This window comes from Lissotriton helveticus, chromosome 6 (assembly GCF_964261635.1).
Source record: "Lissotriton helveticus chromosome 6, aLisHel1.1, whole genome shotgun sequence".
In the NCBI taxonomy this organism is placed as follows: Eukaryota; Metazoa; Chordata; class Amphibia; order Caudata; family Salamandridae; genus Lissotriton; species Lissotriton helveticus.
Window position 1 is genome coordinate 500929010 of NC_136067.1, and position 23000 is coordinate 500952009.

Sequence of the window (23000 nt, forward strand, 5' to 3'; positions counted from 1 at the left end):
TGTCCCTTGCCCCGGTCGAAAGCCAGTTTTAGAATTGTTCAGCAGTTGATTGTTTTCCAGAAATCCGGAAAGCTGCTGATTTACCATTCTTTCAGCGATCTTACTAAGACCGGGTAGCAGTGAGATCGGGCGGAAGTTGGCCAGGTCCATGGGGTCGAGCCCCGGTTTTTTCAAAAGGGTTTTGACCCTTGCCTGTTTCCAGCTGGGTGGCACGACCCCACAGGAGAAGGAGGCATTAAGGAGCTCTGTTGCCACTGGGGCAATCGTGTCTGCAATCTTCTTGAGTACATACATGGGCGCAGGATCGGCCGGGGAGCCACTTTTCATGGAGGAAAGGGCTTTACAAAAATCTTCCCTGGTAATACTGCTCAGAGAATCAAGCCGGGGGCCAGAGACGGCTGCCACATCTAAGTCAACATCCGGCGTAGAGAGAATCTGTGGAAGACTCTCAAAGATGTTAACTATCTTGGAGTCAAAGAAGTCTGACAGTTGATTGCATCTTTCTTCTGAGCAGTCTAGGGTGTTAATAGGGGAAGGCACCTTAAGTAGTTGTTTAACTATCTTAAAGGTTTCTCTCGCAGAGTTGGAGGCCGAATTGATTTTAGTCTCAAAAAAAGCCATCTGTGCTTTTTTCAGGGAGGTTTTATATAGTCTTAGAGCAGAGCGATATGCCTCTTTGTTGTTAATTGCCCAATCTTTCCTCCATCTACGTTCTAATTTTTTGCAGATTTTTCTAAGGTCTCTGAGCTCTGGATTATACCATGGAGACTTAAAAGTGCAACTTTTCTTTGTTACTGTTTTCAGCGGTAATACCTGATCAAGGGAGTTGTTCAACCAATTACAGAAACTGATATCTGCGGCCAATGGGTCTGGTTCGATATTAGGGGCAGTTTGTTCAAGTGCTCTAGTCAGCTCTTCCAAAGATAGTTTGGGCCATGCCCTGTCAAGAGTACGAGGCGGCGCTGGCCGATGTACCTCTATACCTGTTTTCCAGGAAAATGGGACTAGGAAATGGTCGGACCATGGTACAGGAAGGGGGGGAGTAGAGAAGAGCTGATTACAGTTTGAGAAAATAGGGTCTAAAAGATGACCCTTATTATGAGTTGCCTCTTTATTTACAAGCCTTAGACTTAGAGGGCTGCTCGAGGTGAAACAACATTCAAATATTGTGGATTACTGAGAGGGCAGAAGGCTCAATCACTCATTATTTTGTGGAGGACCTAATACTGAAACATCTGCAACCCTGTGGTCTGTCCAAGTACTTTTCGGTCGAGAAGGGCACACAAGGTGCCGTGAACCTGCCCACATCATGGAGCGCTCCCACTTCCCATCATAGCATGGTTGTTCAATTACCAGGATCGTGATGTGGTCCTGCAGAAGGCTCAGAAAGCTGCACCTCTGAAATACGACAATGCTACCATCACATCCTTTCCCGACTTCCCTCTTGAGGTGCAAAGGATGCACAGCAACTTCCTGGACATTAAAAAAGCCCTGCCAGAGAAGAACATTAAATACTCCACGATATTTCCTGCCCACCTGAGAGTCATGACAGAGGATAGAACGTGGTTCGTCTCCTCAGCAGAGGAGGCCTGGAACTAGCTGGATGGCTGAAGGATCTCCCCCGGATTCCAAATCTCAGAATCACCAGGAATGGCAGAGACATGAAGGTGTTTCCCGAGATCAATGGAGCCACACAGATGGTCAGGGCTGCTGGAGTAACCTCCCCCCACCACAATGAGACCTGCTTACTAGTTGGGGGAAATGTTTGACAATCCTGTGAAGCTAGAGGCTAGGCTAGAGAGAAGGGGATGGGCGGGAGGGTGCCAGTGGCCAATTCCCTCAATAAAGTTTGTCTGAAATGTTAATTGGGATGAGAAGTGCTCTGCATAGTTGAGGAAGTGGGCAGGTTAAAAGAGCCCGCTTTGCATGGAGGCAGGGAGCGGGTACAAAGTTGGGAACTAGTTTTGGTTCGATTTTCATCACTAGATTCATCACAGAATGGGCTTTGGGCCTTGTTGCTTACTGCATTTCACTGGTGACACAGATAGAGAGGGGCAGCCGCTCAGACTGCCCAGGTGGGAGAAAAGATGTACCAGTAGACCTATGCTTGGGAATATACCATGATGCAGCCTGCAGATAAGGCCCAGCTGCACCTAATGTCGTGGAACATCAATAACCTGGGCAATAAGATCAAAAGAGGAGTTGTGCTGCAAAATATTAAAAGACACACACCAAGTGTCATCCTGTTCTGAAAGACACATTTGACTGGCACCAGGAGTAGGGTGCTGAATAGGTGGGGCTATAAAATGCTGGCACACATGAACTACACGTCTGGTCCTAGAGGAGTGGGCATATTGATCAAAAAGACATTAGTATTACAGACACATAACTTCTAGGTGGACAAAGAGGTTTGATATTTAGCAGTTGCGGGCACCCTAGAAAGGGCCCATCAATATAGTCTGTGTTTATAGCCCGCAAAGACTCCATGACTCCACACTGGCTGACCTGTACCCTACTTCTCAACCTTCCAGACAGAACGCTGCTAATGCGTAGGGATTTCAACTTTGCCCTTGATGACTACTCCGACCGCTGGCCCCCTAGACATACACTCGTGGGCCGTACCTAGTGGGGTTCAGCCCAAGGGTAGATTTTTTTAAACACCATGGCCCTGATGGTTGTGTGGAGGTCCCACAACCAAGAGATGCACCAATTCACTTTCCATTATGAGGCACATGGCTTCCTCTCTAGAATCGATTATTTGCTGACTTTGGCCCAGTTCTGGAAAGTTTTCCATCTGCCCTCAGGTATATTTGAACACTCGCCTAGATGTGAAGTATATGGCTGGGCAGTTCCATGGGGTCCACCGATCCATGAAGCTAAACAGCTGGTACCTGGAGGTCCCTAGTATACGAGAAGGACTTACGTTGGCAACTGACCAATATTTCACAGAGAATGAGGTCTCAGTCGACTCGGCTTCGATATTGTGAGAGGCATAAAAGACAGTCAGGGGACAGGGTCTCTCCCTGGTAGTGAGCCATAGGAGGGATAAAAGGGCAAATGTGGAAGCTAGATAAGAGGACATAGTGCAACTTGAGGTGCAGCTGATCCACCATGATTGAACCGACATCCCCAATACGCTGTCAATCAAACAGCAAGAGCATCATGGGCTGGTGACTAAAGAAGCCAAAACTAGACACAGGGCTATTTTGAACCCTATCTATGATGTTGGCGATAAGGCTGGTAAACTCCTGGCCTTACTAGTGAAAATGGAGAGGGCTAATTGATGGGTGTATGGATTAATGAAAAACGGAACATCACAGAAACGTTTGCTTCCTACTATTCCCAACTCAACTCCCCCTATGGCTTGGCAACTGCAGAGGACTGTTGCGCATTCCTAACAAACATATCGCTCCCCACTTTTACTGCTGGCGATAGGACCCTCCTCGAAGGGGACTTATCACAAGAGGAGATAAGGCAGGCAATTCTGGATTTAGAAGTGGGAAAAGCACCGGGCCCCAACGGTCTACCCACAGATCTATGCAAACTCAATATGTCAAAAAGTGCCCCCATTTATTGAAGATGTTTGAGGAGTGCCAGGAGTGAGGGATACTTCCCAGCAATCGTCACCGGGAAACCACCAGATAACTGTGCATCCTATAGGTCTATCTCCCTCCTGAACGCTGAAATTAAAATACTTGCAAAGTTACTAACCTTCGGTTGCTGCAGATAATTACCAAACTTGTGCATCCAGGCCAATCCGGATTCATCCCGGGGAGAAGTACTGCACTCAACCTGAGAAGGCTGCAAAGAGTACTGAGTAGAGCAATGTACATACAAGAGGACACAGTCATCCTGTCACTGGACGCCCGCATGACTTTCGATACCATTGACTGGCCCTTCCTTTTTGAGGTTCTAGTGAAATTAGGCTGGGGCCAAAATTACTAAGTTGGGTCCGACTTCTTTACTCTGAGCTGCTGGCCCAAGTAGTGGTTAACGGGGAGCTTTCGCACACTTTGCCCTCATGGCGTGGCACCCGCCAGGGATGCCCTCTTCTTTTTGCTATGGTGCTAGAGCCTGGATGCTACAGCATGGATCCGCATGGACCCTTTGCTGCGGAGCCTCTGTTGGACAGATCATTGGGATGTCAGAATATCGCTATATACTGATGACGTCCTCCTATATATGGCTGACCCCAAATGCTCACTAGCGATAAACATAATTCGCAACTTTGGTCATTTCTCCGGATACACAATAAACTGGGAAAAATCACTGATATATATCCCGCCAGCCTTGCCCAAAAACGGTGAGATCTGGGTTACCACAGAGGGTTTCATGTATCTGGGAATGTTTGCCACCATGGATCCCACTCTCTCCTATGAGAAGAACCTCCTTTCCTCATTTGAAAAGGTGAAGACTGACTTCAGCGCTGAAGGTCACTGCCAGTGTCACTTCTTGGGAGAGCTAAACTTTTCAAGATGATGGCATTAACCCACTTTCTATAAGCCCCACACAATGCACCATTCCCCGTCCCCTCGCAATATTTAAAAAAAATACATTCCACACTGTAAACGCTCCTATGGAATGGCGGATTGGCAAGAGTCGCACTTCATAAGTTAACACAGAGGTGGTGCAATGGAGGTATTGCCCAGCCGGATGTAAAAAAGTACTATTGAGCAGCACAGTTGACAATGGTTAACCAATGGATGCACCTACCAGATGAACTGTCAATCTGGATGGATTCCCTGGGGATAGGTGATATTAAACAACTGTAACCAGTGTCTTCTCAAAATCAGTGCAAATTTGACAACTAAAAATTAATATCTGTGATCAATCCTTTTTTCGTTTAGTGAAAATTGACATAGGTTTGGTGTCCAACAGGCTATCACTAGGATATACTGCATTAGATCTATTGTGACTGCTTTTGTGTAATAACTGAAGGCATTTATATTTCTTAGGCATATCATAACTTGCAACAAACTGTAGTTTCCATTAAGCATGGGCGGATTTTGCGAATTGCAATCCACGAAATTGCGTATTTACGGATTCGCAATCTGCAAAATCAGCGAACTCTCGCGGATTTTGCGGATTCCTTTTTTTTGTGTGTGTTTGCAAGTGTTTCTGCCATTTCGCAAGGGTTTTTTACCAGTTCGCAAACGCGAACTTACTTGTCGGGTAGCAACGGTCGCGACCATGTTGTTTCTACGTCTGCTTCATCACAGCACCCTCTGTTTCACCACTGCCACCCTCTGTTTCACCACTGCCACCCTCTGGCTCACCCATGCCACCCTCTGGCTCACCCATGCCACCCTCTAGTTCATCACTGTAGATTATGGGGGGAAAAGCACACTTGCCCTGCCTCAACTGACATGACTGAGTTAGGGGCTGATTAATGTGTCACTGAATTTGAACTTCCAGGCTGGCACCTGCTTCCTTATCTGTAATTGCTTTCTATTGCAGTGTAATATTTTTAACAGGACCTTTGTTGTATACTTGTAGCTATTCTCTGAGCCTGCTGTGAGGGTCAGAGCAGGGTCATAGAATAGTTGCAAGTAGGCAACTGAACTCTGAAGGGGCCCCTCAGGAAGCACTACAGGGAATGGTTACTAATGATAAGATTGAACTTTTGCACCTGCTGAGTGCTTTCAGTTTTGCAAAAATCCAAATATCCAGCAGCATCCACAAAAAGTAATCCTTCCAGGCACTACAGGGAATGGTTACTAATGATAAGATTGAACTTTTGCACATGCTGAGTGCTTTCAGTTTTGCAAAAATCCAAATATCCAGCAGCATCCACAAAAAGTAATCCTTCCAGGTCAAGATCCAAATCAAAGTGACCAGCACATGAAGAAAGCACTGGGAGGAGCCTGCTGGACAGGAACAGGAAGTTGGAGACTGTGGGGGCACTTCCTTCCTCCCACCTCCCCCCCAAAATGGACTCCTTGCAAAAAAAAAAGTGCAGGCAAATGTCAACCTGAGGAGTTATTCTGATAAAAATCATAATTTTCAAGGTTTATGCTGCCTGCTGGTGGATTTCTTGTGCGAAATTGCAAATTTTGCAATCTCGCAATTGCGAGATTGTTGCTGCCCGCCGCATCTACGTGTTCGCAAGTGTTTACTCCCGCGAAATTGTATAGTATTCTAGTTGGCAAGTGCGACCAAGCAAAAAATCCGCTTCGCACGGATTTGCGAATTTTCGGCAAGTTCGCGAGAGTTCGCGGATTGCGAATTTGCCGAAAGTCTGCAAAATCCGCAAGCGGAACGGATTTTACGCCCATGCTTAGTTTCCATGCACATAGGGAAAGATTGAGAACATACAAGTCTCTTGACAGAATCATTGATTATATGTATGTATGTTTTTAATAATACGTGAAATAATTTATTAGATGAAAAGAAAAAAGAAATGAAAAAAATATATATATTTTTGTAATATATCAGCCTTGTTTGTCTGAACCGTCTATAGATCTATGGTTTAACTGCTACACAGTTTATTTTCAGCAGTATGCCCAGTGCACAATTGCTTTCCAAATAAGTTGTTTTCTTGTTAGGGTATTATCCATTTTACAGGGGGCCCCTTTTGCTTTTACAGTTGGATTCCCTGGGGATGCATACCTACGGGCCTTGTATTCTACCCTATCAAGCCCATGACAGCAGTGCCCAATGGCCGTCTCAGTCTCTGGAATGCAGCCTATGAAGCACTGGGGTGAAAAGGTAGACTGACTTGGTTCACGCCTTTCTGGGACTCACCTGCTTTGGGCACACTGCGTTTGTACACGGGCTTTAACAAATGGGATCAAATAGGCCTATCAAAAATAGGAGATCTATGGATGAGGGGTTCAGTTATACCTTTTGCTGTCCTCTGGAGGGAATATAAACTGGCAGATACTGAGATATTTTGTTACCTGCAAGTTAGACATGCGATTCAGGTGGGGAAGAGCTTCCCGACTCCTCTCTCCTGGAAGGCTGTTTGCTAGATGAGCACATGCCCAATAAAGCGACCACACTCACATACACACTTCTCTGCCTCTGTGAGAGGTAGGCCCTGGACTTGGGGATCTAGAAGATGATGAATGGTCAGAGGCGCTGGCCTCGCCTATTAAAAAATAAATTAAGGTGGGATTCCGATTGGTGCAGCTTAAGGTACTGCACAGAACCTACTTTGCCTGTACCACGATAGTGAAAAAGGGTAGGGCACTGAGTGATACATGTTGTAGAAACTGTATCCAGAAAGGCACTTTCTTCCACATTATATGGGAATGTCTTGCCATAGTCTTGTTGGGAGTCAATAGTCACTTGTGTGAATGCCGTATGGGATTCCAATCCCTCCCACGCCTAAGTGGTGCCCCCTTAACATATGGGAGGAATCGAACATCAATCTAATGGGGCGGCCCTGAATGACCCTGAGCCTGGCTGTAGCAAAACGCAATATAGCCTGCTGTTGGGGAGCAGACATAGCACCAAGCATGAATGATTGTAAAAAAGATTTTGACATGAATAAAGTAGCTGAAAAAACTGACTACATTAATATGGGATGTCCAAACAATGGGTAAAAGTCTGGGACAAATGGATCGACTATTGCGGGTGCCTGTGTACCCCACCCTATGTTTTCTAGTGGGCCCTAACCCCACTTCCTGACTCTGTTTCCTCTCCTACCCGGGCATCTTGTGTTTGTGGGTCTGGAATGAATAATGCAAACCACTATTTGGCTGTATTACAGTATCGCTAATGTGGTGTTTTATTTTTTATATTCTTTTACGTTTTATTGACTTTGAATAAAGAGATTTAATCAATATATCCAAATAGTGAAGATCCTAAAATATAAAATAATGCGGCTAGCTACACCAGATTGGTAACATTTAAAAGTCATACTTTGTGGTGTCTGGGAACCTGGCAGTAACACACCAGTTCTGAAAATTTCCCTTCCCTTCATTTGCAGTAATTGACACTCTGATGAGATTCTAAAAAGATTTTTGGTTACAGGAAGAATGAACATGTATCTGGGAGATTCCATTTGGGTTAATCAGAAACAGAGGTGAGACCCAACGATGCCAGACTGATTGGCATGTGGAAGAAGCCTTTCATCACACGTGCGCTCTTGGACATTTGTCTAAACTCCCTATACAGGGAACATTTGTTCCCTGACCAGGTATAGCAGGTTAAAGAGATGGCTTCCAGGCCACATATTCACAGGGCAAACACAAGTATATGATCAACGGAACGCTAAAACTTTTCAGACACTTACCCCCAGTCATAGATCGGGGTTGAATTCATCATTTTTCTATAGCTCACTTTGCCACCCCAGTTCAGACCCAGCGCGGTCGGCCAAGCCAGGACTTCCCTGGACCGGAAACAAGCATTTTTGGTGCAAGTGGAGCCTCTGCTTGTCATTCTTGGTAATGTGCATACGTTAATACAAACATTTACACTCCCATTCATCCTATGAGCATGTGGCCCTGATGGTGACATGGAGAGGTGGGATACAAAAATGAGGAAGCAAGCAGGGACCAACAAGGTGGCAATGAGAGGCTGTTATGACCTGGTGTATCAAGGAAGAAGCACAGATGTACATTGCACGGGATGCCCACGTAAATTTACTAAAGTGTGGGGCTCAAGGAAGGGGATGGAAGAAGTTGTGTTGGAAAATGACAGAGAAGGGAGGGTTATAAATTAAAGCGGGACCAAAAGGGCTGAGATTGGTAGTATGGACTTTTTTATAACACATTGTGGCCAGACACTGGAATGTGGTTTCAAGGGTGTACCTGTCTATTGGTTGATTCGCAACCGAGTGGTTTGTTGGGTGTACCAACATTTAATAAATGTATTTTAAAAAATCAAATGCCCAGTTCCTAATCTCTAAGTTGCACCATGCTTTGTGATTTTGCTTATTCCTTTATTCCCGCAAATATCACACATTTCTTTGCTGGAAAAAAGCTGATTCTTGTGCCTTAGCTTCCAGGGGTTCAACAGGCGTGTCTCTGTGAGCTGTCTAGCAAGACAGTGTGCTTTTAATTAGGTAGAATAACCTCTGCCAGAGGGAGCAGTTTTCTATGTGAACGTTGTAATAATCTTATTAGGTTAGTGGAGCAAAGCCTAAATGCATCATTTTGTCACAGTTTCCTATTCGGCGGTGCCGCTCTAATGCATTGGCATGCTGGGCAGTTGCCCTGTGGCCACACGAGCATAGGGGCCCCATGCAGACCAGAATTTAACTCTTATTTTCAGTTAAACAGTTTTTATTCCTGTGAGTGGTTGTGTAGGCAGGGCCCAGTACACTGCTTTACCCTGGGGGCTATAATGCTGTTAAGATGGCCCTGCTATTCAGCACAATATTTCTGTAACTACAGCTGAAAGACTCTTCGTTGTGCATACAGAACGTTTTTTTCTAGAGATATCTGGGGCAGCACAATGAACACTTGTACTAGCACAAAGCTGAGCACCAGTGCTTTGCATTATCACCATCTAAAGTACATACCAATCAATCTGAATTTCTTAGGGGTTAATGCTAGAGCTACAGATTGCACAGCTCGGCCACTGCCCACTGTTCCAGACTTGCCATGTCTGAAATTCTTTCATTAACTTGGACAGATTACAAGTTATATTCTTGTGCAGTAAAATGCCCAAAACTAGGCACTCCACTCTGCAGTGAATAGGTACAACTGTGCATGGTACAGCCCTCTAAGATACCTCTCAACCACTGCTACTTGCAGGGTTGTAACGCAGGCCCCTGCAGACCTTACAGATTTCCCCATTCAGACCAAGACTTATGAATTTCTGTGAGATATGGGTCACTTAGGGGCACCTCATAACACTTTTCAGAGGGCCACATCATTTGCATTACACCACTGGCTCATTGATGATGTTATTTCATCTTAACTCACAACTCACTACATCAGACCTACCCTCCTCTGCCACCATTTCACTCTTTCTGAACTTTCATTTTTGTATGGTTTGTTTTGAGGTTACAACTGAGTTCTTTGTTGGAAAATAGACAAACAAGATAGTTATAAAGGATTTCTAAAATAGCATGCATCTTATGAATTTTTGGGATTTCTTAATCTACCTATATGAGTCACATTTAAAAACAAAACAAAGCATATCCTAATTTTTTAAATAAAATTACATAATTCACTGTATAAAAAACAAGTTCTAAATATTCCATCCTGAATAAACTGACATTCTCTCCATAGATTCCAGTTGATGTTCACAAACTAATCTGCCAGTTTGTGGAATAATTGAAAACATGAATAAGTGATCATCAGTAATATTCCTGCAGAATTTCCTCTCAGGATTAGGAAACATGAACAATAGCTTACGTTGTACGGCTCCCTTGGAGTTTCAAACTATGGCCCATTTTGTCTATGAAACAATGGTGTTTGTATTGAAATTATTCACAAAGTGTATTTCATGTCTGACATCTTTTAAGTGCGCTCAATGAAATAAATAGTATGCTATTTTTGGGAATAAAATAATGTAACATGATATGATCTAATATTTAATGAGTGATTTCCACATACGTGGTAAAATGTAGTTTTATTAGCCCTTATTCTTTTGTTGTGCTGTATGCATTAACAAATTATATCACACAATATAAGTTTGCTAAAGTGATGCTACTTTACTTGTGATGGTTATGCCACCTATGTACTGTTTAAAATCAAAATGTTCTACATGACTTTACTTAAACAAAATGTTTAATATGAGTGCTGTAATGTCAACTAATGTAAAAATATTTTTTTCTTTTTCCTGCAGCTATCCACTTTGTCTTCTACAACTCACCTGATTTCCTCTACACTACCTGCAATTAATGTTGTATCTCCTTCTAATCAAAGGGTCGACAATGTCATACAGCCCCCAAATCAAGCCTTCTCTGCTGATGATGACTCTAGACTGTTTAGATCTGCAACAGGATCACCTATAATAAATTCCAAAACATGGGCAATGGCTCCTGATTATTCATCATCTTCTTCTGTAATGCAACACGTGTCTGCACATCACTCCCCCGTGCTGAGCAGTTCATCTGAATCTCAAATAGCAAAACCAAGTCATAAACAAATTAGTAAAACATTACCCCAGTCCTTATCTCCTGAACGTCCATTTAGAACCGATGCATTATCTCCATTGCCTACCCACATTGAAACTCATCATTTATGTCCTCATCCTAAACCACTACACTCGCCTATGTTTGGATCCTCCTCCACAATATGCAGTACAGAGGAGCTTTTCAGTCCAATGTCTCCTCATCGAACACTATCAAAATCAGGAAAAAGCACCTCCCTCCCATCACGACTTTCTTTTTTAACTGCCATTTTGAAGTCAGGACAAACCACCAAACAAAGATCAGGGACACCTACACCTTATATTTCTAGTATGTCTGCCAAGCCCCTTGGTTCTCCTGCATACACTAATTGCCAGAGGTCTACCAGAACCAAAACACTTTCCACAAACTGGGCAACCTTAAAACAAGGAGACCTTAAACCTACAAATTCAGATCACTATTATAAGCAAACCAAGACACTACCCTCATCTTTAGAATTCAGTGTCTGGAATCAGCCTCTTCAGGCTTCATCTCATTCGCCACCACAACAGCATAAGACACTCAATCCTTATTTAATAAGTCCTAAACCATGTTCCAGAGAAAAAGTTATGTCCCCAGTTGTGCCACAAAGATTACTCAGCCCACCAAGGTCTTCTTCAACCTCAAACGCCCAATCACCCTCCCCTGTAAATTTGAAACCTCCTATAAAAAAAGAGCTAAAGCAACCATTAAAAAATTGTACAGAACCTGGGAAGTTGAGAAGGGACCGAACTCCTTCACCCACAGTATCAATGTACACATCACACTCCATAACTATACCAAGCAACCAAAGAGTCATTATTTCCCCTGATTCAGAAAAACATTTAAATGAAAATTATTTCAGCCCTAGATATGCCTCATCAAAAGTGGTTACAACTCCCTTGCCTACTCTGAAGTTGAGTGTTGCTTCTTCTACACATGCACATAGTTCATCAGAATTTCCATCTCCACGCTCTCAATCTACACCTTCCCTTCTAATGACCCAGAATGCTCACTTTTACCCACCACATCCTAAATCCTTATCTCCTTCCCCTAATCTCAGAAATTATTCTAGAAGCCCAAATTGTGAGCAAATGGCCTCTGGTGTAAGCACTTCACGCATGTCACCTGTCCCATTGCTCTCATCACCATACTCAACATTGTCAAGATCCTGCGAATTGTCGTCTGCACAATCCTTATCCTTATCCCAGTCACCTGATAATGAAAATAAGACACCTAAGGTACAGTTTTTGTTTCTTTTTTCTAAAAATGTGCATGGGTCCACTACTTTCATCTAATCGTTCTAAATTAATTATTGTAGAACTGCCTACAAATTAGAAATTAACATTGAACTAACATGCTGCTCGCCAGTAATATAGAGAAGAAGAGTGAATACAGCAAATGAGTGTGAAGGAACTCATGTTTTTATCAAGGAACCTTGAATAATTTCACAAGCATGAGTCTATCTGGTTAGCAACTATGGAACTAAGAACTCAATACAAAAGGGCATATGGTCTTGTCTAATAAGTTGCAACTGGTGATTAATAAAATCCACGGATGAATATTTTTTGGCAGCTGGCAACCCTATACCTGTTTGCATGACTCAACTGCAAGGAAAATGCCTAGCGAGCACCGTGTGCCACAGCGCTTCAGTTGCTGTCTGTATTGGCAGTGGCATATGACAATCTACCTGAAGAGAGAGCCATTTTGCAAGTGGGCAAATGAGACACCAAAAATATATTAACTGAGACTTTCAAATGCAAGCGCCCTAGTGATAACAAGCAATATATTTGAATGTCTTCATCCTATGCAGTAGAGCCCTTTTTCAATTTCAGGGACTAGTCGTAGCTTACTGTTCACAGCTGGGAGGGGAGGGGAATGGAATAGTATATATGTAGGTAGAACAAACAAGTTTTTATATTTTACAACATATTCAGTAGGTAAATTATTTAGACCCAGATTTATGAAAAATTCCTGCAACGCAGTGTAGCAGTGTAAGTTGCTGCATTGTGAAAGGAAAAGAGCAAAACAGCACCGGATCTACGAAGACAGGGTGCTGTTTTTCTCACTCCTTTGGCTTGTGCACCTTACACTGCCATATGCCAATACACACACCCTTCTGCCATAGTGCAAGGGGATGTGCATTCTGAAAGGAAAGGAATAGTTATTGTACTGGAAATGAATTGTTCGAGTACAAAAGTTATCCTTTAGCACTTCTCCTAATTTGTTTGTGTCCTGCACAATACATCACACATGAAAGTAGGAAAAGCGAGGAGACATAAAAACATTTATCCTCGTTCTGCCTGCCATGAGGTGACATAAGGTTTTGCCACAAATCCCTGTATTCAAGTGTTTGTAAATAGGGATTATCTTCAAAACCTTTGGGTGATTGCATGGAAATGCCCCTGTAGCAAACACAAGGAGATGATGGACGGAGCGCTGAAACTTTTCAGACACACACCCCCAGTCACAGATCTGGGTTGAATCCATCATCGTTCATTAGGTCACTTCGCCACCTCAGTTCAGGCCCCGCTATATGCAAATAAGCCTTGACCTTGTGCCTCAAGGGAACAGTCCAGCCCTAACTGCCAAGCCAGTTGTTCCCTGAACCGGGCACAAGCATCCTGGGACCAGTTTCGGGGTAACACCCCTCTTCAGCCAGGCTAGCTTGAATCCAGTGGCAAAGTGAGCAAGGGACCCACGTCTGGGCTTACCCTGCCAACTTAGTGTGAACAAAGAAAACATAAGGAGATGATGGACGGCGCACTGAAACTTTTCAGACACTCACCCCCAGTCACAGATCTGGGTTGAATCCATCATCATTCTTTAGCTCACTTCGCCACCTCAGTTTCAGAACCAGGTACATGCAAATCAGTCTTGAGCCTGTGCTTCATGGGAACAGCCAGAACTGCCAAGGAATGATTCCTTGATGCGCAGTAACCCAACCAGTGCATAGCAGAATTTTGGGTTACTTTGGGAAACTAGCCAATGGAAATCTAAATTTGCCTTGGATACAATTTTGTGTCAGGTTTGCATAACAAATGTAACAAAAACCTGGTGCAAACATTATTAAAACTTGGGCCACAGAGCAGGGTTGCCATACTGCATTCACTCTTGCTAGGTATATGCAGTTAATACTGACCCTAAAAATAGAAATATTTGTGGCAAAGGGAGATGATGAAGTGTTTGCATACGAAATAGTGAACTGTTTTTACCATTTATTTAAAAAAATAAAAGACTGCTTATATTAGTTGTCATATAATTCATGCATGTTTGTGTGTGTGTGTCCAGAAACATTGCAATTGCTTTTAATGTAAACTGCGGATGGGGTGCATGTGCCATTATAAGTTTATAAACCATTGATGTGTAAAAAGTGTAAATAAATAATAGAGACGTGAAAGACAAGTAACAGATTTGATTTATGTGTGTAAGGACATTTAGGTCTACATTAGGAGTTCCACAGTAACACTGGGTAAGGCAAACTAAAGAGCATTGTCAGGAGCCTTTATTTGTGACTCGCGGGATAGTGAGGCTAATCCCATATTCTCCCCTTAAAGGTCAGCCACTTCCTGTAAGAGTATCCAGGTGAGTATGGAACACCTATTGTAACTTAGGGGTAGAGAGGTTAAGAGATGAGACAGGGAGAGTAAAAGACGATGAGACCCTAGTTTCCAGCCTGGACTGGACTCTCTGAGGTGCAGGATGGCACAGCGTTGCAAAGGCATACTATAATTCAATGCCAAGAAGAAAAAATAAGTGACAATGAGCACTTGAGGAATTGACCAAACTCTATGATAGGTAAGTATATTGACAGAAGCATGAGCATCTTACCTGGTGAATGAGCCAGCATTGCTTTAACTAGCTCCCCTAGCAAACCTGGAAAGATTCATGAGACCCAGAGATGAAATGCAAGATGAAGTCATACTCACAAAAGCTAAAAAGGGGTGTTCCATAGCACAGTAGAAAAACAGGTTACAGATAAAAGCCTAATTACTGGGCTAAGTCAAAAATCTGTGATCGTTCCAAGGCAAAAAAAGAAGAAGAACAGGGAGAAGGTAAGAAGATAGGTTGGAAACTGAGGGGGCAATAAAAGGGAAAACAACAAGGGTGAGCAAACGGAGATTATTATTATTAAATTATTAAATGACATTTATAGAGTGCACTGACACCATGAGTTTCCTGGCGCTGAAGGAGATACAGGTGCGAACTAAATCGTCAAGCAAAAGAGGTAGAACAACTGACACAGTCTTTGGCACCCACTAACTGGTTATAGTTCTCTGTCCTCAGTCACCTGGAAATCAAGTTCTGGTCATCAGGTGACTGGGGCAGAATGTATTGAACAAGACCCTGGAAGTTGTTGTCTCCACTGCCCCGTTCTGCAGCTCCTCCATATGTTACACTTCCTGACCCTTTTATGTGCTGTTATATGTCGAAATTTGACAAGGATTACCTAATGTCCACCCACTCTGAGGTGCAGAACTCAAAATAGGGGGATATGGTATAGCAGCACAACTAAAATACCACATCTAACTGTATGAATATTCTGAGAAAAGAACCTGTATTTTGCATGGTAACTCCCATTTGTATGCAGACTAATATTGCAGTTTTTGAAATTTTCACTGATGGATACTGCTGTCCAGTCCCCATTGTCATGTGCTCTTTCCCCTAAAACAATTTAATTAGTGAAAACATTATAAAAATGTGAATCTCCATTTGACATATTTAGCATTCCAGTAATGCTATAGTATGTGATGCAAGACATGCACAATGACATAGTAGGTTAAATGTCATCTGCCGACTGCAGCACATATTGTCCTATTCACTAAACTGCAACAGCAACATGGCTTGAGGCCTACTCATAAAGTCTCACTGCTGAAGCTTTTAAATTTGGAGTTGAACCTGTCAAAATATCTCTTTTGACAGAAAGGAGCCCTACTTGTAATTATTAGTTTAGTCACCTTATGTAGCCTTTGAAGCCCAGATGATAGTATGTCTAGAATGTATAAGTGGACATTTTAGGAAATTAGAATCAGCATGTTCCTACAATGACTAGCCCCTAAAAGCTATTGTCACTTCAAAGGCATATATGTGTTTAAATGAGAACAAATAAAGTATAATTGATAGAGTATTGAAATAGCGTTAGTTTATAATAAGCTAATAAGAGTCCATTCAACCACTATTTTTAATCATTATTAAAATCCAAGTCAATGGTGAAGTTGAAATTTGAATAAATGCACATGAAAACTTGTAAAAAGTTCAACTTTACCAGACTGAAGCTCCAGCAGACTAATTAGCAATAGCCTGCCAACAGCTGCCTCTTTGTCAGTGCTTTCCCACTGGAAGAGGTGCGAAAACAGCTCCGAAAGCAGAAATAATGGCATTGGCCTTTATTCAGGAACACCTGGATGTGAGATATGTGACTCATCCACTCTCAGGAAAGGTGGTTAGGAAGGGTCAAGTACTTAATTAACTTGAATGAGACCACAGTGAGACCAGCCAATTCATACCTAACTGTAAATTGTGACCTGGAGAAGAGGGGTGCTTTGAGCCCAAGGACAATTGTAGCCAATCTGGCTCCATTCCACTGGGTGGACATCTGGTCAGAGAACAAGTTTTGTGTGATTGAGGATGAGGGGACTGTTCATTTCCGTATGCTTCCTCATCAACACTTCTTTTGAGGATCCACCAGTCTACCAAGTATTTACTCTATTCACTCAAAACTTCATCTGGGACACAGCATCCAGCTTCTCCTGACTAGAAATAATTCCTCTGTCTACCTCACTGCTATCTAGAAGAACAACTTCACTTTTTAGAGGCAATCTAGACAAACACTTTGCTATAATAAGTTTCTTCTGTGGCATGTATGTCACTTTAAAACAAAGCTCTTACATACTTAACATCTAGCTCAAAAATCTAGAAATTGCTCTACCTATTACCTCTGCAATAAACAAACCCAATAATTGTCAATGGTCGGTCTTTATAATGTTGGCATCCACACTAAAGGCATGTACAATACATGCCCTTCTTTTCATATAAATATAAAATAGGCAGTTGCTGATGCAATCCGTTTTTTCACATTCAGTATCCTTTAAAGAAAGTGTTGTGTTTTTTTCACCAACTTTCTCTTTATCTTAGCCTTAGCTATGAACATATGCCACTGGAGTCAAGCTATCCTGGCTGATGAGGGTGAAACCCCAAAACTTTTCCTAGGATGCTTGTTTCCTGTCCAGGGAGGACTTAGCCTTGCAGTTCAGACTGGACTGTTCCCATTGGGCACAGGGGCAAGACTGATTAACATATGGCTGGGTTCAAACTGGACTGGTAACAAGCATCCTGGGACCAGTTTTGGGGTTTCACCCCCCATCAACTGGAGGTTGCCTGCTCCTAAAAGATGAAAGGCTGAGCGCTAGAACACGTGGTCTATGTAGCAGGCTCTCTTCACACTGAGCTGCCCTTCCATGTGGGCTTGTTCCTTAGCATCATTACACTCGCCGGTTTGTGTGTTGTGTGTTAAAAAAGAGAAACAGCATATTCCCTAACAAGCCTGTTACACATCATGCCCAAAGAGCAAGTGCCCATGTGCGCACTGGTAGACTCTGGCTCAAATTAAGCAGTAGTTTAAAGTCTAAAATTGCCAAACTGAGGTAGCAGCATGGTTGCCTGCTCCTAACAAATGAAAGGCTGAGCGCTAGAACACGTGGTCCGTGCAGCAGGCTCTCTTCACACTGAGCTGTCCGTCCATGTGGGATTGTGCCTTAGCATCATTACACTCGCCGGTTAGTGTGTTGTGTGTTATAAAAGAGAAACAGCATATTCCCTAATGAGACTGTTATGCAGCAGTACACATGTGCGCACTGGTAGACCCAGGTGCCAACATGCAGCTCCCCTTGTGCCAAAGCAATTCTGCTTCGTTTTTTGGAAGCAAGAGCAGGTTTCCTGCTCTCGTTTCCAAAAACCGAAGAAGAGTTTGCTATGACAGGTTCAGGAGACATTTTTGACCCAAAGAGATAGGGACCCTAATGCCTCTTAAAGCTTGGGGATGGTGGACTGGTCCCCAGTCACCTATTATTATTATTTTGTCCTGGGTGATACGTTTCTTGGGGCTCCTCTGGGCTCAGGGAGAGAGGCCTCATGTCCCCCTTCTCTAATATAAGTGTGTTTGTCCCCCAGTGATGGGGTCCTCAGGGCCAATAGTGGCTTTGGAACAGGAGGACTGTCCAACCTCCTCCCTCCTCCCTCCTCAGGGGACTGGCTGACAGTCACTGTGATCAAGTCCACGTTGCATGGCTGAAGGCTGTGCATGGCTTGGCTTAGCTGCCCTGGAAGGGTTGTTTGCAGGGCCTGACCGCAGGCGAGGCCCTGCGACCAATCGCACGCAGCACACAGAAGAAGGGCGTGCATGGCTGGAGCTGGCTTCCCAGGGAGGCTTTCTTGTAGGGCCTGACTGCAGGCCAGTCCCTGTGTGCAACTGCACGGCCAAATGCCGTGCATGGCATGGGTTTGGCTTTATGTATGGTGATATAATATTCCTTTACATTTAAAAAACCTAGAAATTCACTGAAAAAAACAGTGGTTGAAGTTATGTTATAGTTATATAATTATTTCTTAATTTACGTTAAAAACTTAGAAATTCATGGGAAAGAAACAAAGCTTATAGTGACATTAAAGTTAGGTGTATTGATGAGATCTGATTTAGATTTTATTTTACTTAGAAATTCACTGAAAAAAACAAGGGTAAAGTGACGTTATTGATAGGTGAAAATTTCAGTGTCAATGTTTTGAACTAATAAAAACACAGCATTTCACCACTTATAGCTTGCAGAGCTAACTATAACTTGCGCCCCCTCCATGTACTGCTTATGACCTTACATATTGCATCACTCATGAGAATAATCACTTTCAGTAGGCAGTTGTACTCTGATGTTAATACTCAAGTGCGTTTTGGCAGGGATGGTGTATGTTCCGGTAGGGTAAACATTAGAAGAGGGGTCAGGCAGGGGTGAATTTTAGCCCCTTCCTGTTTTCAATATATAAGAACTGGTTAGAATTGGGTAAGGGGCATGGCGAACATTGGTTTGCACCCCCTCCCTACTTTACTCTTTCACAGATGATGCAGTATTGATTGACAGAATAGGGAGGGGGTTGCAAAGTTTAATTGAAGAATATATAATTTTTATGGCTGACTTGGATTTGAGAGTAAATACACTGTGACTTGTGGGGCTAAACCCAAGACAAAACTAGTTTTCTATGCTGAAGGGATTCAATTGAGTGAAACCCCCACCTTTTCCTATCTGGGGATCCCGTTTGATAGTAATCAATCTTGGATCCCTATGATAGCGAATTGGTGTGCCCTAATAGAAAAATCCATCAACAGGTGTTTTCTTCCATTAACTACCTTGGCATTAAGGCGTTCAGGGAACTCCTCATCAGAGTAAAAGTGTGGCAGTGGCTTCATATGGTGCTGGGGTCTGGCCAACACACATAGGGGGCCATTATGATGTCGGGCAGATGGCAAAATGAAGCCATGAGGAAAAGATGGGAGGGGGAATATTATAGTCATCTTATTAGACTATAGTAAGGTGTCCTCTCAGGAAGGCCTGCAAACGTATTTGACCTTAGTACAAAATGCACAGCACCGATTTATCCTAACTCGATTTAGGCTTAATCTGCTGCCATTGATGGTGGGGTGTCCTGCTAATTGCTATTCCATGTCGTATCTCTCACCATGCCCTTGCAATGGCATGTCTTCCGTAACTAATCTGCAAATTGTATTTTTGTCTGCTAGTACGATGAACTCCCCAGAACAAAAAATTACATTAACCGTTTTCAAAATATGTAATATCAAACACTGTAGATCTGCATTACTATTTGTGCAACAACTAAATAATCTACCGATTTGTTGTGCAATGAGTTCATATTTATGGCAGGTATTAAAAATTAGGAAAACTCTGCGGTGGAAGCTTTTTAACTAAATCGCACTATGCATCCTATTATCTATCATTTTTCATAGGACATTTTATAATGAATATATAGTTAAGCTAGCCTCACAATAACTAAAGAGCTTATTGGTTTGGTGTGTTTTATACTCCTATTTATAGAAGATTCCAATAATAAGGAAAATCTGGGGGCAGATGTTATTTGGAATGCACATTTGCACAATTAAGAATTTGTACGGATTATGGAATCTAACAGAGAAGTGGATTTTTACCACCTAGAATGGATATCTGCATAACTATAAGTTTTATAATGAGTGAATTTTAATGGGAAAGATTTATGATGCTTGTATTTTGCATGCACTTTTATGTTAATGAAGAGTAACGAATCAAGCTAATAATTGATTGACATCACTCATGTCATGTTCTTTACCATCACTCATGACATATCAAATGGCATAATTTTTTACATTCATGATGGCATCATTGATTACATCACCCAGGCTACTTTTGTACACATTACTCTTGAACGGATTACCGCATTAGAGGTATGAAAGTAAGTAGAAAATAGATCAAAATAATATGAAGCATCATTAATGCCATTACACATACAACCCCCTTAGAAGAAGCAAGCTTCTGCTATGTGCAGCATTGGCACTATATGATATACTTCAATGGTTACCAAGCTACTATACACCATGTTTAATAAGTATACAACTGCTCAGAGAAATTCAAAATCCTCCAGACACTCAAGCCCTGGTACATAACTAATGCCCTACTACACACAGCCTTTAGCGTGTATCAAAGTCTTCACAGTTAACAAACCTCTCATGAGAAATTAAGCAGACATGAGTAGAAAAGTGCGTACTATAAACAGTGTGTATTCTATGCAGAGAGTTTAGCCTGTATACCACTATTTACAGAGAGCCAAACCCTTGTGAGAAATATACTACAGAGTATCAAACAATATCTACTCAGAACAGTGCTCACTGTATGCAAATCCCACTCCATAGATAGACTACTCACTGTAAACAAACAAGGACTGAAGATGCTAAAGGTCATACTATCCACACCCATTATACTCTGCAGAATACGTTATAGATAAGCGTTGGTGGCTTATAAAGTCCCTGGTGCACACAAACGTCTCTTGATATATAGGAATTATCCGGCTGAGGCAACTCCCTTAAAATACTCATAGGTGCGCACAATACAAAGTATTTACTACATACAATCATTGCACTGGCCCAATCTTTTTTTTCAAAAACAAAAAACCTGAGTGCAAAACAACAAGTGTCACCTGCTAAGAGTGTGTGTTCGTAGCGTGCAACAAACTAACACATTCATTAGATAATGCCGTCAGTATTGTCATCAAGGATGTCATTTGAGATGTCATCACTGATGTCTTAAATGATGTCATAGTGATATTGTATGTGAAAGAGGAAGAGGGACAAGCAGGAGAGGAGAATTAATGAGAAGGTTATCAAATTCCGTCCAATATTCTTGTGAACAAGAATACATTTTAAGAAGGGGGATTCATTTATGGCTAGGAATATCCAGAGAGTGAGTCTACACTTTGAAGCACTTTGTGCAAATGTCTCATTTTATTAATATGCACTTGTCTATTAAATAGCCATTCGACAACTCTAAAGAACATTGCTACAATAAGAAGAACAATATGGTTACACACTGTATGTAAAATATTATTCTTGCAAGACAAAGTGTAGGTAGGAGCACAATAGGGAAATAGCTTATCAGTGCTTATTCAAGCTAGTGTTTGTGCTGTTTGCTGTGTCTGGTGGCTTAGTGGACTAATGCATCCACTGTAGAGTCCTGTGTTTGACCTTCTGGTGACAGGTTCTAATCCTGGCAGGTCCACTCAGCCTTTCATCCTTCTGCGGTTGATCAAATGAGTCCCTTTGGGTAACAATTAACATTTGTAATACAGTGCCAAGATATCCGTTCGGGTGAATCTGTGCTTTACACGTTATTGGCCAGCTGTTTTTTCCCTGTATTTGTAGGGCCCCATAACAATATTGTTTGGCATCAAGTGGACTTGAATTAGCTGATAATTAGTAATAGATTGAAAGTTGTTTTGAACAGGTAGCCCCAAAATATGTTTTACCCATGCCCCAAAATATCATTAAGATGCCACTGAAATTGCAGACTTGAATAGTGGTCCAGGGCAGGGAAATCCTGTGACGGTCATACAGTCACTTTAACCACGCATCCCAATAGTAGACCTGCCGCGAAGGCAAAGGTTCCACAAGGGGAGCACCCTGAGCTCGCTCCATCGAAACCCAGCAAATACCCTATCTCTAAGTGAGGTTTAACTGTTGTGTGCTAGATGGGGAGGGTTCACTCCTGATTTAGGATACTGTTATCACTCTGCCAATCTCTTAATTACCCTAATCGTCTCCTAATATAATAGGGTTGAAGAAACATTTATATGATGATTCAGTTGTTCTCCAGAGGGTAACCAATTCAACGACATCGAAATACAGATCTTTTGCTTAACGAACTTTACAAATGACAGTGTTTTGACAACTGCAGGTTTGTACCACTGTACCACATTTATAGAGTGCACTGACACCATGAGTTTCCTGGCGCTGAAGGAGATACAGGTGCAAACTAAATCGTCAAGCAAAAGAGGTAGAACAACTGACACAGTCTTTGGCACCCACTAACTGGTTATAGTTCTCTGTCCTCAGTCACCTGGAAATCAAGTTCTGGTCATCAGGTGACTGGGGTAGCATGTATTGAACAAGACCCTGGAAGTTGTTGTCTCCACTGCCCCGTTCTGCAGCTCCTCCATATGTTACACTTCCTGACCCTTTTATGTGCTGTTATATGTCGAAATTTGACAAGGATTACCTAATGTCCACCCACTCTGAGGTGCAGAACTCAAAATAGGGGGATATGGTATAGCAGCACAACTAAAATACCACATCTAACTGTATGAATATTCTGAGAAAAGAACCTGTATTTTGCATGGTAACTACCATTTGTATGCAGACTAATAT

General features: G+C 42.5%; 1 protein-coding gene across 11 annotated transcripts in view; it reads left to right on the plus strand.

The window, feature by feature from the left end:
• The window catches only part of MLIP (muscular LMNA interacting protein), a 1868253-nt gene that overhangs the window by 1222950 nt on the left and 622303 nt on the right, over positions 1–23000 (plus strand). For all 11 annotated transcript variants that reach the window (XM_078647952.1, XM_078647955.1, XM_078647953.1 and 8 more), the window contains one exon: positions 10744–12288. In XM_078647952.1, the coding sequence (XP_078504078.1) occupies positions 10744–12288 (1545 nt within the window). The remainder of the gene's footprint in view (positions 1–10743; positions 12289–23000) is intronic.